We start from the raw sequence: 13,550 nt of genomic DNA, 5'->3' as shown, positions 1-13,550 counted from the left end.
ACAAATCAGAAGCTAAAAGGTCAAAGAGGGTAACTTAGCCACTAGTACAAAGCTATTAGCTTTAGTTTGGGGAGAAAGTTTGGGGGAGAAAATTAATTACTATATAATTCAAATATGCCTCTCTTACTCTTCCAGTTAATTTTGAATATAGGCCTCTGCAAATTGTGAAACCTAAGTTCTTATCATTTACTGTAGTAGTTTCTGAAGGCTGCCATAACAGGGTACCAAAAACCAGGTGACTTTGAGAACAACAGAAATTTATTGTCTCACAGTTGTGGAGGCTAGAAGTCTAATAGCGAGGTGTTAGTGAGGTTGGCCTACTTCTGAGGGATTATCTGTATCATGCCTCTCTCCTACCTTCTGGCGCAGAATCTTTGGTTTCTGGCAGTATTTCCCTTTAGAGATACATCAGTCTGCTCTTAGCCTGCAAGTTCCCATGGGAGTCTCCCTTGTGTGCCTTTTGTTGTTGTTGTGTCACCAAGTCGTGTCCGACTCTGTGATTTCATGGAATGCAGTAGGCTAGGCCTCCTTGTCGCTCACCTTTTCCCAGAGTTTGCCCAAGTTTATGTCCATCACATTGGTGATGCCATCCAGCCATCTCATCTTCTGTTGCCCTCTTCTCCTTCCACCTTCAACCCTTCCCAGCATCAGTCTTTTCCAATGAGTGGGCTGTCCACATCAAGTGGCCAGAGTAGACTATTTGTGTCCAAATGTCCACTTTTTATAAGACTAAGAATACCAGTTATATTAGTTTAGGGTGCTCACTGTAATAATCTCATCTACACTAGATCAGTTACAAAGACCTTGTTTCCAGATAAGGTCACAGGTCCTGGGGTTTAAGACTTAAGCATCTTTTTGTGGGGGGACACAATTCAAGCCATAACAGTTACTATGAAATTATAGCTACTAAAACCCTGGCTGAGAGGTTAGAATGTTAGATTTTCACCTCATCTTATTTCTTATTCAAGAGGAAATCAATTAAAGGAGTGAATGTCTTAGTTTAATTGTCTGTGAGACAGGGTTAATATATCCTCCTTTGAATCAATCTTTTAATTATTTCAAGTTATGACTGTGATTATCTGGCATGAGCAAACTGCGATATGAAGTGTAAGCACATCTGAAAGTAACGCACTGTGTGACTTGGGTGGGCTGGGGGCTGTGGGAGGCGGCTCTGCTTAGGGTCCGAATCTTGTTTCTATGTAGAAACATAGGTCTGCTCCATGGGGCACATCCAGCAGGAGGATGGGGTAGGAAAAAGTATCTCTTGCCTAGCTGATAACTCTATTTGGATGACGAAGCGGGATGCCAGGCTTGGTATGTTCAGAGCAGATCTGTTGCTTGTCCTCGCCTTTACCCTGTTCCTGCCTTGGTCATCTTCATAGCAGTAAATGGTGCCATTGGAATAAATGGTACCAAAGTTGCTCAAAGCAGAAACCAGTAGGCACCCCTGGCTGCTATTTTTCTTGGTTATCCCATATCATAAAGTTCTCCATTTCACCTGAAATGTACCCCAAGTCTTTCGTTTTCCCACTTTTCTATTTCCTGTTTATGCTTTTGTCCAAGCCACCGCAAATGATCTCTCCCCAGCCTATTGTAAAGCGTTCAGAGCTGGTCCCCTTCTCCATTTTCTACATTCTTGTGAGTGATCTTTTAAAAATCAGAGCCGTATTCATATCGTCACCACTCCTAAGACCCTTCAGGGGTTTCCTTTTACAATCAGAACACTCTGCGCTGGGGCCCACAAGACTCTGCGTGGGGCAGAGCCCCCGACTGCCTCCTGGACCCGCTGTTCAGCCACCTTCTCCTTTCGGGTTGTTGAACATGTCAAACTCACCCTGCCCCAGGACTTTTGCACCCACTGATTTTTCCGTCTGAGCTGTACTTCTGCCAGATGTTTGTGAGGCTAGCTTTTCATCAGTTGTGTTTCAGCTCAAATATTACCTCCTCCAAACGTCTCCCATAATGCCTGTCTAAAATTCTGTCTGCCAGATTTTTGTGAGCCTAGCTTTTCATCAGTTACATTTCAGCTCAAATATTACCTCCTCCAAGAGGCCTCCAATAATGCCTATCTAAAATTTGTCTGCTCCCTGTCTCCACTCTGGAATAAGCAGATGTATTTCATTTCGGGGTTGTACTCACTGTGTGTAATAGATCAGTTACACATCTAGAGCATAACAAACTTGAAATTGTATGTAAAGCATGTGTATATGTGTGTGTTCCATACCTTTAATTGGATTCTGAAGGGGTCTGTATGTAAGGCATCTGTTTTGTCTGTGTTCCATTCCTTTAATTGGATTCTGAAGGGATCTGTGATTTAAAACAACCAATGAAAGATTAAGAGAGGCATGAGAACCATCTTAAGAGAGAAGATGGTTGTCTATATGTGAACAGAAGAAAGAACTGATTCAGTGTAGTTCTGATTCATTTTCATTATATGGTGCCAAGACTTAGGGTAGCTGTTTGTGTTTCTTGGAGATTTGGAGATATTAAAGTTGTTGACCAGTGCTGTAAATGCCGTGAGGTTTTGTTTTCATTTTGGGGTGCTGTGCTGTGCATCTTGTGGCATCTCAGTTCCCCAACCAGGAATTGAACCTGGGCCGTGGCAGTGAATGCCTGGAATCTTAACCACTAGGCCACCAGGGAACTCCTGCCATGCAGTTTTTTTTAAATTTAATTAATTAATTCATTTTAATTGGAGGCTAATTACAGTACTGTGGTGGTTTATGCCACATCGACATGAATCAGCCATGGGTGTTCATGTGTCCCCTGATCTTGAGCCCCGCTCCCTTCTCCCTCCCACCCCATCCCTCTGGGTTATCCCAAAGCACCGGTTTCGAGTGCCCTGCTTCATGCGTTGAACTTGCACTGGTCAACCATTTTACATATGGTAATATACATGTTTCAGTGCTGTTCTCAAGTCATCCTACCCTCGCCTTCTCCGACCGCTGTGCGGTTTTAAAAGATGGTTTTACTATGTCGCAGTGCAGCTGAAGCCTTGGAGTCAAGGGAAGATTGGTGGGAACACAGGTTTTTATCTTACTGACAGGTTCTGGCAGCTTCAGAATATCATACTTTCATGCCAGTCCCTGATAAAAGTAGTTCGTGAACTCTCAGATGTAAATTTTCAAGATATGTGGCAGGGGGACCCAGATATTTTGGGCTCAAACCACTTTGCATTCTTGAAAATTGAGCCCCCCAAAGAGCTTTTGTTTATGGATGTGTGTTTTTCCCATGTAAAACTGAGACATTTAAACAATACTAATTTGTTTAAAAATAACGATAATAAACACATTGCATAGTAATATTAAAGAACTCTTTTAAAGGGAAAATAACTTTGGCAAACCAAAGACAAAATGGCAGGGTGGCACTGCTTTTATGTTTTTGCAAATTTCTTTGTTTTGCTGAGTAGAAGACAGGTTAAATATTCTGAAGGGGGCTCCTGTGAGAGGAGTCCTCTGCCTGCAGACAAGAGGGTCACAGGAAAAGGGGTGTGGTGTTTGGAGGAGATGTGGCTGTTACGGCTATTATTTTACCCCTTCCTGCTGCAGCCCACCGGGTGAAGCTAAAGAAGGTGCAGAAAGTTTATTTTTTTTTTTTGTTTTTTTTCCAGCTGCGCTGTATAGCTTGCAGAATCTCAGTTCCCCAACCAGGGACTGAAGCTGCGCCCTGGCAGCGAATGCCTGGAATCCTCACCACTCAGCCACCAGGGAACTCCCACCATGAAGTGTAGAGGGTCTTGTTTCGGGATTCACAGATAGGTTTCAGGGGGAATTGTGAACAGAAGCTTGTGCACATCTTCATCGGAGTCACAGATGGTGGTGTTGTGCTGTGCTGTGTTTAGTTGTTCAGTCTTTGCCACCCCATGGACTGTAGCCCGCCAGGCTCCTCTGGCCATGGGGACTCGCCAGGCAAGAATACTGGAGGGTTGCCATGCCCTCCTCCAGGGCATCTTCCCAGCCCAGAGGTCGAACCCAGGTTTCCCGCATTACAGGCGGATTCCTTTCCATCTGAGCCACCAAGAAATTTAAGAAAAGCCTTTCTAACTATGAGATTGTAACTCTTGGACAGATAATCTGAGGTCATTTAACTGAGTCTACAGATTAAAAGTACCTGAAAGAACCAAAGTCTTTTCTCAAAAACTACTTTAAAAGCCTTAAGACACTTGAACACAAATAAAAGAAAAAATACCTTTACCTCTGTCTTTGCAGTAATTTTGGGAATATCTATGAAGCACAGTGTTAGGTTTAGAATAGGAAAGGTTCATATGCATGACTTGTATGCATTAGGGACTAAATTTTTTTTTTTTTTAAATCTCCCTCTGTACTCTCTTTAGAAGCTATAGATTTATTTACAGGGAAAAATTGTGCAGACTCTTGTCTGGCCAGGTATAGTCTCTTCGTAGCAAGTTACATAAGCAACTTTAGATGTGGATTGCATGATGTGTGCGTTAGTGTCATGTACTCTTTCAAAAACACTGTTTTAACTGATATTTTATGATTGACCAATATTCATTAGAACAGCCTTTGCTTCATTTACTTCTGTTTATGCTGTTTATTTTTTGGAATTTAGATCCTGCTGAATGTATGTTGATATCTATGTATTTTTTAATCCTTTTTAAGTAATTGTGTAAGTGACTGCATTGGAAGTGGATGTCCAGTGTGTTACACCCCAGCCTGGATACAAGATGTGAAGATAAACAGACAGCTGGACAGCATGATCCAGCTCTGTAATAAACTTCGGAATTTGCTGCATGGCACTGGTTTTTCAGGTAAGAGGGAAATATCACCGTCTCTCTTAAATGACTGAGGTTCGTATTGATTTTATAAATGTATAAAATATGAATGACTTATTTCAGATTTGAAGGTTTATAGTGTTATGAATCAAGAGGTGACAGGCACCTTAGAGATAATTAAGTTTGACTCGCTTATTTTATAGATGAGAAGCCAGGGTCCAGAGAAGTTAAATGATCTTGCCTGAAGTCTCCCATACAGTTAGTACCAGGAGCAGGAGAAATAAAACCTGTTTGTTTTGGTTGTCAGTTCAGAGACTTTTCCTCACCTACACTACCCGCTTTTTGAGTTCAGTTCAATCACTTAGTTGTGTCCGAGTCTTTGCGACCCCGTGGACTGTAGCACGCCAGGCCTCACTGTCCATCGCCAACTCCTGGAGTTTACTCAGACTCATTTCCATTGAATTAGTGATGCCATCCAACCATCTCATCCTCCGTCATCCCCTTCTCCTCCTGCACGCTTTTTACTGTTAGAATAATTTCTGTATAATATATATGGAGTAGTGATTTTTGTCCCTAGTAATGATGATTTTGTCCTTAAAACTCACTTAAATATCATTTCACAAGACAGAATGCAACCTTCTGTGTATCACTTTCCTACAGATTTATTTGATGTGCACATTTTGAAAGAGCAAAAACCTAATATTTATTTTCTTTTCTATTTAAACAGAGGTTAATGTTTTTCAAATTGTTCTTAGACTCTGTGTATTAACTATGTATCTTCCCACTGTGCTTTCTGCTGAGAGCTAATCAGCTGTGGAAAGAAAGTAAAGCATTCTGAATCTTCATAATCAGATATTGGAATTGGTTTTTTATTGACCAGATAATACCATATTAGCTTGTGTTTATGGGAGAACCTTTTCTTGACTGGTAGGATGCCATGAATGGTTGATTAAGCTTATATAAAATGGTAGAATTTCCATTTTTTTAAATTTATGATCTTCTTTTCCCATGTGATAGGTTATTGTCAACTACTAAAGGTGAAGTTGTTTGGGCAAAATAAAGAAATAAGACAACGACTTTGAATCTTACTGACCAGGTCCATATTTTTGAGAAGACTTTGAACCGTAGTTTACCAAAGAAAAGTTTTCTTTATCTAGTTTTCTGATTATTGTATTAGATTCTATTCTTTCATGATAAAATGTGCTATGGTGATAAAGTTTTGCTTATTTTCAGATATAATTTTATATACACGTATTTTTAAAAGTACTTACTTTAAAAAATAGCATAAACCTATTTAAAGGCATAATGAGGAAAAGTTTTATTAGTTCATCTGTGTTCTTTTCCTTCTTCATCAGAGACAATACTGATAGTGTTTTACTTTATATTTTAAAAAGATGGGTGTATGATCTGCTCCCTCCCCATCCGTATACCATTGATTAGGCAGGAATTCTTAATCAAGAGTCCACACATCTTTAGCAGTGTTGAGGGTGGGGATTAGTGATTCTCTTGAGTTAAGTGTACGATACGAAAAATGTCATGTCTGTGTGAAAGTGGCTTGCATCAGGTTCTTAAAGATGTGTGGCCTTTTAGTAATGTTGGCCAGGCATTGAAATTTGGGTGCAATTTTGTTTGTGGCTGTAATGATGTTCTGATATGATTCTTCTTCAGCTGCTGTCTAGTCAGATATTAGCTTGCTAGGACTGCTGTAAAAAAGTCCCACAGACTGGGTGGGTTAAACAACAGAAATTTACTGTCTCATCGTTCTGAAGGCTCGAAATCAAGGGGTAGGTTAGTTTGGTTACTTTGAGGTCTGCGAGGAAAAGATGAGTGCCAGGCTTCTCTCTTTGATTTGTAGAAGGCGGTCATGTGGTATTCTCCATATATGCATGTTTGTGTCAAATTTCCGTTTTTGTTTGATCATGGTTCATATTGCATTAATGCCCCATCTTCCTCATCTTTACTAATTATATGTGCAATAACCCTGTTTCCAAATAAGGTCATGTTCTAAGGTAATGGGATTAGGACTTCAAGATGTGAATTTTGGGAGAGACACAGGTTAGCCCATAAGGAATACTGTGACACTTCTGATGGTGCTAACGGGGAGCAGAATAACCTTCAGTGGGTTGCTTGTAGTTACTTCTGGCTCATTGGGGTCTGCGTGCCATGTAGGTGCCAAGAGGAATCAGGGGGCTCCTCAAGGAATTTTACTGTTAGTGATGTTTGAGTTATCAGTATGGTTTTCACATTTCATGGACCTTGGAATATTAAATGCCTTAATATTTCATCATTAAAAAAGAGAGGTAGGAAAATTGCTGAGTAGAGAACAAGTTTTCGTGTGGAACCTGAAGCCTTCTGAAATTCTGTCTTTCTCATCTAAGAGAACGTGGGGAGTGAATTACAGTGATTCACTTTCCAAAGGCCATTTTGTGTTTGTTTTCCTTATTATGATGAATGATGATTACGTTAGTCATTAGCAGACTTGAGCTGTGCTGGCTTTAACATTTTCTTATATTAAAATGAGTTGAGATTTCACTGTTTACCTAACCTATGATCAGAGTTGTAGGATTTTTATTCTGTGGGTGAGGAAACTGAGGGCCTAGGTTATGCACGGTGGTCATATTGTCAGTGTCTTGCCTATTGTTTTATCATTTAGTACAATACTTTTGCTATAAGTGTGGGTATTTTGTTCACATGTGTTAGAAAAAAATTGGTAGTTAAGACTAATTCATATCCTAGAGACTAAGCTTAATTAAATCTATTAAAACAAATTCTTACATTTTGGTTTCAATAATCCATTTTATAATGGTAGCATCTCTTTTGCTATATTTACAGAAGATGAAATGTATCTAGAATATAAATTTCTATCTGGATGTGTTATTTCCATGGTACAGAGTATTTTCTACTTCTTGTAAGCTGCATCATTATCACCTTGTCCTCTCAAGGTTTAGCCTCCCAAAACAGGTTTAGTCTTGAAGGAAATTGAGGTGGTTTTTTTTGGTATATCCCTTTGTGTCTTAATAGTTTATGCCATATATTTTTATCTAGCAAGTACTCTAAAACAAAATATTATAAGGCAAACTAGATGACTATGTAAAGGGAGCTAACAGTTGGTGACAAATAATGGTTCATCCTCTTTGTAATGAGGAACTTGGAAAATAATATCAAGATAAAGGTATTAGATTAAGTGATTCCTAAGTTCTAGCTCCAAAATCATATGGTTCTATTAAATGGTAATCTGTTGAATATGATTAATTAAGTGTAATGGTTGGACATAACCACACTTTCTCTATTTTTTTTAAACCTGTAATTTACAATTTATCTCCTGAATGAACCTTGTTACTTTCATTTACTATAAAATATATAATTACTGTAATTAAAATGGGTAATTAGGAAGAACTTGTCAAATCATGGACATGGTATATGGTATACTGGAGACAAAGAAGCCTAATTTATAGTAATACTTTCTAAAATGAGCTTTTAAATACTTGAACAGATTTTTCTTGGTTCAGTGTTATTTAAAGAGAAGAGATTGTCATAAATTTTTCTGACAACCATTTATGGGTAATTTTACCTTATTCTTTAAAACATAATCTGCTTTCTATGAGTGGCATTAAACTTTAAAGTTTTTATTTTCTCTTGCCCCCCATCTTATTAAATCAGACATTGCAGGTGCTGGTCAGGTATTGTGAAGCATATGTTGGTGTTGGTGACATTAAAAAAAAAACCAGCAACACTTTGATTATGCTTTCATGGGTCTCAATTTTCCTTGCTGTTAGGAGAGGTTTTGGGAGAGATGCTGGTCTTTCTGTAGCGAATTGCATAGTGTTTCATATATGCTATGACTTTTTTATAATAGATGAAGATGAGCATTTGAATAGCTGTGTTGCTGCTGTCTTGTTTTAAATAGAACTGAATACTTCTTAACTTACAAAATAATCATTCTTTAGTGAAGGCGTTAATGTTGCACAGATGGTAGCAAAGTATTTTCCTTTGATTTTTAATAAGGGACTAGTTTGTCAAAGAGATTTCTCTACTTCTGTTGTGAAACCTATAATAGAGAATAATTTGAAAGGCATACAATGTACATCATTATAATCCTTTGATGAAGATTAATGATAGCTAAATCACATTTGCTAATTGCTTCCCTTTTCTATAGTTTATTATTAAATTTTAAGAAAAACACTTGGCTAAGCAGCTCCTTAACAGCACGTACGTCTCCGTTCCTTGGTGTTTTGTGGGGTACTCAGAAATATTTAAATTCAGAGAGTAGAATTCTTTTAAATATCATCATCATTAAGAAATTTGCTATGCAGAGGAAGAACCAATATTTTTCTTCATGAAATGAATATGATAATTTATCATGCTTAAAAGCATTCACCCGTAAAAACTGTTGTAGCTGTTGATATTTGATTTATGTTCCATCAGTGGTGGTGTTTTCTCTTTTTACACTCTTAACTTAGTTATGTTGTGTAACTTAGTTATACTGTGTAAAATCCAAAACTTAAAATCGTGTTTGCTGTAGTCGTTCTTGCTTAGTGAGGACAAGATGCATTATCAAAATCATCCTGAGTAAATTTATTACTGGATGATTAGTGAGATTAATAAGATTATTGTGTACATGTAAATTACATGAATATATGCTATCTTCATTTACTCCTTTATTTGTGTTCCTCATTTTAAAGTCTGTTGTTGATTATGTTATTACTGAAGAAAATATGTGCTCCTCAGTTTGAAGTTCTGTTGTCTTTTTAGGTTTAGATTTTTTTAGTTAATTATGTTATTACTACCTGCAAGTCTTAATTTTCCTTTAAAATGCCTAATTCTACATTTTGTAAGTTTTATAACTGTTAAGGACTTCAGAATTTAATGTTTTTAATTGAAAATGTCATCAGCTGTGTTTAATATTAAATTGAAAAAATCAAGTATGAATTTTTACAGACTAGCAAAGGATTAACCTTTAAGTCTTTGTAATTCTGAGTCTTTCGTAAAAAGTAATTCTGATACTATTTCATTTTGACCTTTTCTCTCGTCTCCAGATTATGTTGGAAAGGACTTAGTTTTGAAACCTATTTGTCACTGCAGAGAAAAGTGACATTTAGATGTTGAATTTAGATGTAAAGTTTGTGTGAATGGATCTTCATTTGGATTGTCTTTATTTCCAAGATCCTGTCTTAATTGCACTTTTCTGCGCATCAGTTTAGTTCGGATGGAAAAAGGGTGTTAGAGGGTCTGCTCTCACTCCGAGACCCTCTTCTCCTTCCAGCTGACTTATCGTTAACTGACTTTTCAGTGCAGTGGCTTCCTTTCCATTCCCAGGAGGAAGGAATAGCTTCTGTGGAGTGAGTGGGGGTTTCACTGAATTTTTTTGCTTGACAGGGATCATATCTCTGAAATTTCTCCAGAGATAAATACAAGTTGATTTTCAAAATCCAGTGTTTCATTTTTCTGAATCTGTTTAAAGTGCTGATTTTTACTTGGCAGATCTATTTATAAAGATAGGAATTTTGTCCTTAAGAAACATGAGGTGAAGGAATACCCCAAAGAGGTTTTGAACTTTAGAGAAGATCTGAAAGTTTAGTTTATGAATCCTCTCATGTATTAAAATAATTTTAAACTGTTCTTTGTGAATAAAGAGTATCTAAAAGGAATTCAAAAATAATATTTTATAACTTCATTTCCTCTTGCTAATTTTTAAGACATGAGAGATGTTGAAATGTATTCCCAGAAACAGTAGAAAAATGAAATTAAATTTACTGTGTATCTCTTTAAGTATGAAAGCTCTGTAGGAATAGCACACTTGACAGTTTCACCGTGTAACATCCATCCATGCTTACTTCCAACTCAGTGGCTGTTACCGGTCCTTAGGAGTAGGATGCACAGCTTGATTTTCTTCTTAAAGCAACTTGGTGTTAGAACTTCATCAAAATTTTTCTCTAGGTTCCATAATGTAAGGAAGATTTTATATAGAACTCTTGGAAGAGTCTGCCAGCCAATGCAGGAGATGCAGGGGACGCGGGTTCCATCTCTGGGTGGGAAGATGCCCTGGAGGAGGAAATGGCAGCCTACTCCAGTATTCTTCCCTGGAGAATCCCATGGATGGGGGAGCCTGGCGGGCTACAGTCCATAGCATTGCAAAGAGCCAGACATGACTGAGCACTCATGCATGCTTCAGCTTGAATGAAGAGTGACCTTGCAAGAGAAAAACATGAGTCAAATAACTTCCTTATTCTTTTTTATTTATTTATTTTTTCATTTATTTTTATTAATTGGAGGCTAATTACTTTACAATATTGTAGTGGTTTTTGTCATACATTGACATGAATCAGCCATGGAGTTACATGTATTCCCCATCCCGATCCCCCCCCCCACCTCCCTCTCTACCAGATCCCTCTGGGTCTTCCCATTGCACCAGGCTGGAGCACTTGTCTCATGCATCCAACCTGGGCTGGCAATCTGTTTCACCATAGATAATATACATGTTTCGATGCTGTTCTCTCGAAACATCCCACCCTCGCCTTCTCCCACAGAGTCCACAAGTCTGTTCTGTACATCTGAGTCTCTTTTTCTGTTTTGCATATAGGGTTATCATTACCATCTTTCTAAATTCCATATATATGTGTTAGTATGCTGTAATGTTCTTTATCTTTCTGGCTTCTTCACTCTGTATAATGGGCTCCAGTTTCATCCATCTCATTAGAACTGATTCAGATGAATTCTTTTTAATGGCTGAGTAATATTCCATGGTGTATATGTACCACAGCTTCCTTATCCATTCGTCTGCTGATGGGCATCTAGGTTGCTTCCATGTCTTGGCTTATTCTTTTTTAAAATAGGACTCCTAGTTAGTTATAGGAGATTCAGTCTATGTTAATTCGGGGAGTAAGCATTAGGCAATATGAAGTTATTTGTTGGTCATTGTCAGTCCTGTCAGATGATCTTGGTGATTGTGGTTTTTCCAGTTTCCCTGCTTTTCTGGTGTTCTTCAGAACTGAAGTGGCCTCTTGATAATCCAGTGTGTGTGGAGAGAAGAGCATTGGATTGGGAGATGGGAGACTCCCTCTTCTTTCTTTTTAACTTTAACTCCTTGTATTTAAAATGAGAGAATTGAACAATCCCTCAACTTTCTTCTGGCCCTTAAATTGAATTCTAACCTCCCTTGTATAAATACCAGTCAAGATTTAAGAGAACATACCAGATAATTTATTTATCAATTCAGCAGTGTTTTCTGAGCACTGTTTATGTGCTTACTGCTGTGCTGGGCTGACTGGGTTGGTTTTACCTGTCCATATGGAGTGAGAGAAGAGAATGGTAAGGGAATATTTTTGAATAAAGGTGAATGGGCCTAAGGGCAAAAAAAAAAAAAGCAAGAGCGCTTGAAGAGGGCCCACTGTTCATCCTCTATTTCCGGAGCCTCTGTTAATAGGCAGGACTGGTAGGTCTGAAAAAATAAAGTACACATAAAGATTATACTGTATGTTGTGTAAAGAAAAGTCTCTTCCCCTTATGTGTCCTCTACTCACCCTTCTGGGCTTCCCTCATAGCTCAGTCAGTAAAGAATCTGCCTGCAATGCAGGAGACCCAGGTTTGACTCCTGGGTTGGGAAGATCCCCTGGAGAAGGAAATGGCAACCCACTCCAGTACTCTTGCTGAAAAAAATCCCATGGGCAGAGGAGCCTGGTGGGCTACAGTCCATGGGGTCGCGAGAGTCGGACACGACTTAGCGACTAAACCGTCACCACCACTCACCCTACTATTACCTACAGTACTGTTTCACTGCTGAGGCCAGATGTGCGGGTTTTCCACACATCGCACCCTTAAGTGACGTCAGCTGGGTGTCGGTTTACCCAATTCTGACATGGTCCACCTGGAGATAGTGTCAAATCTTTCAGGTTAGGAGTCCCGTAAGACTGCCCCCACTTCTTCCTAGGTGCCACTCTCAGGCCAGCTTGTGCTTCTGACCCACTGGCTATAAATTGTAGGCTCCTGTCAACACCTCGAATTTGAATAATTTGCTAGAGTGTCTCACAGAATCCAGGCAAACATTTTACTTACCAGATTCCTGGTTTATTATAATAGGATATACCGCAGGAAAGCCAGACAGAAAGAGGTGCATAGGGCTAGGTGTGTTGAAGGGGCAAAGGGCTTCCACGTCCCTTCTGGGTGTACAGCTTCCCCAGCACCTTCACTCACACGTTCATCAGCCCGGAAGCTCTCCAACTGTGTTTTGGAGGTTTTTTTTTTTTTAATGGAGACTTCTTTATGTAGGGGCGTGTGTGTGTGTGTGTGTGTGTGTGTGTGTGTGTGTGAGTCGCTCAGTCATGTCTGACTCTGTGACACCATAGACTTTAATGGAGACTTCTTTATGTAGGGGCGTGTGTGTGTGTGTGTGTGTGTGAGTGAGTCGCTCAGTCATGTCTGACTCTGTGACACCATAGACTGCAGCCCACCAGGCTTCTTTGTCCCTGGGATTCTCTGCGCAAGAATACTGGAGTGGGTTGCCATTTCCTTCTCCAGAGGATCTTCCCAACCCAGGGATCGAACCTGGGTCCCCTGCACTGCAGGCAGATTATGGTCTGAGCCACCAGGGAAGCCGGATCAGGGTTTTGATTGATTAAATCATTGGCCTTTGGTGATTGGCTTGACCTCTGTCCCTCTCTTCCTGGAGGTCAAGGGGTGGGATTGAAAATTCTAACCCTCTAATCCTTGTTGGTTCCCTTGGCAACCTGCCTCCGACCTTAGGGACTTTCTGATATCTTATTAACATAAACTCAGGTGTGGTTGAACTAGGGCTTGTTATGAATAATAAAGGACACCCATT

At 39.2% G+C, this 13,550-nt stretch overlaps 1 protein-coding gene across 2 annotated transcripts in view; it reads left to right on the top strand.

Moving 5' to 3' along the window:
• Positions 1 to 13,550, top strand: part of BARD1 (BRCA1 associated RING domain 1) — an 81,787-nt gene that overhangs the window by 14,647 nt on the left and 53,590 nt on the right. For both annotated transcript variants that reach the window (XM_070458613.1, XM_070458614.1), the window contains exon 3: positions 4,620 to 4,768. In XM_070458613.1, coding sequence (XP_070314714.1) covers positions 4,620 to 4,768 — 149 coding nt within the window. The remainder of the gene's footprint in view (positions 1 to 4,619; positions 4,769 to 13,550) is intronic.

The sequence above is a fragment of the Odocoileus virginianus genome, chromosome 30 (assembly GCF_023699985.2).
Source record: "Odocoileus virginianus isolate 20LAN1187 ecotype Illinois chromosome 30, Ovbor_1.2, whole genome shotgun sequence".
NCBI lineage: Eukaryota > Metazoa > Chordata > Mammalia > Artiodactyla > Cervidae > Odocoileus > Odocoileus virginianus.
This window is presented reverse-complemented; position numbering and strand designations above follow the sequence as displayed.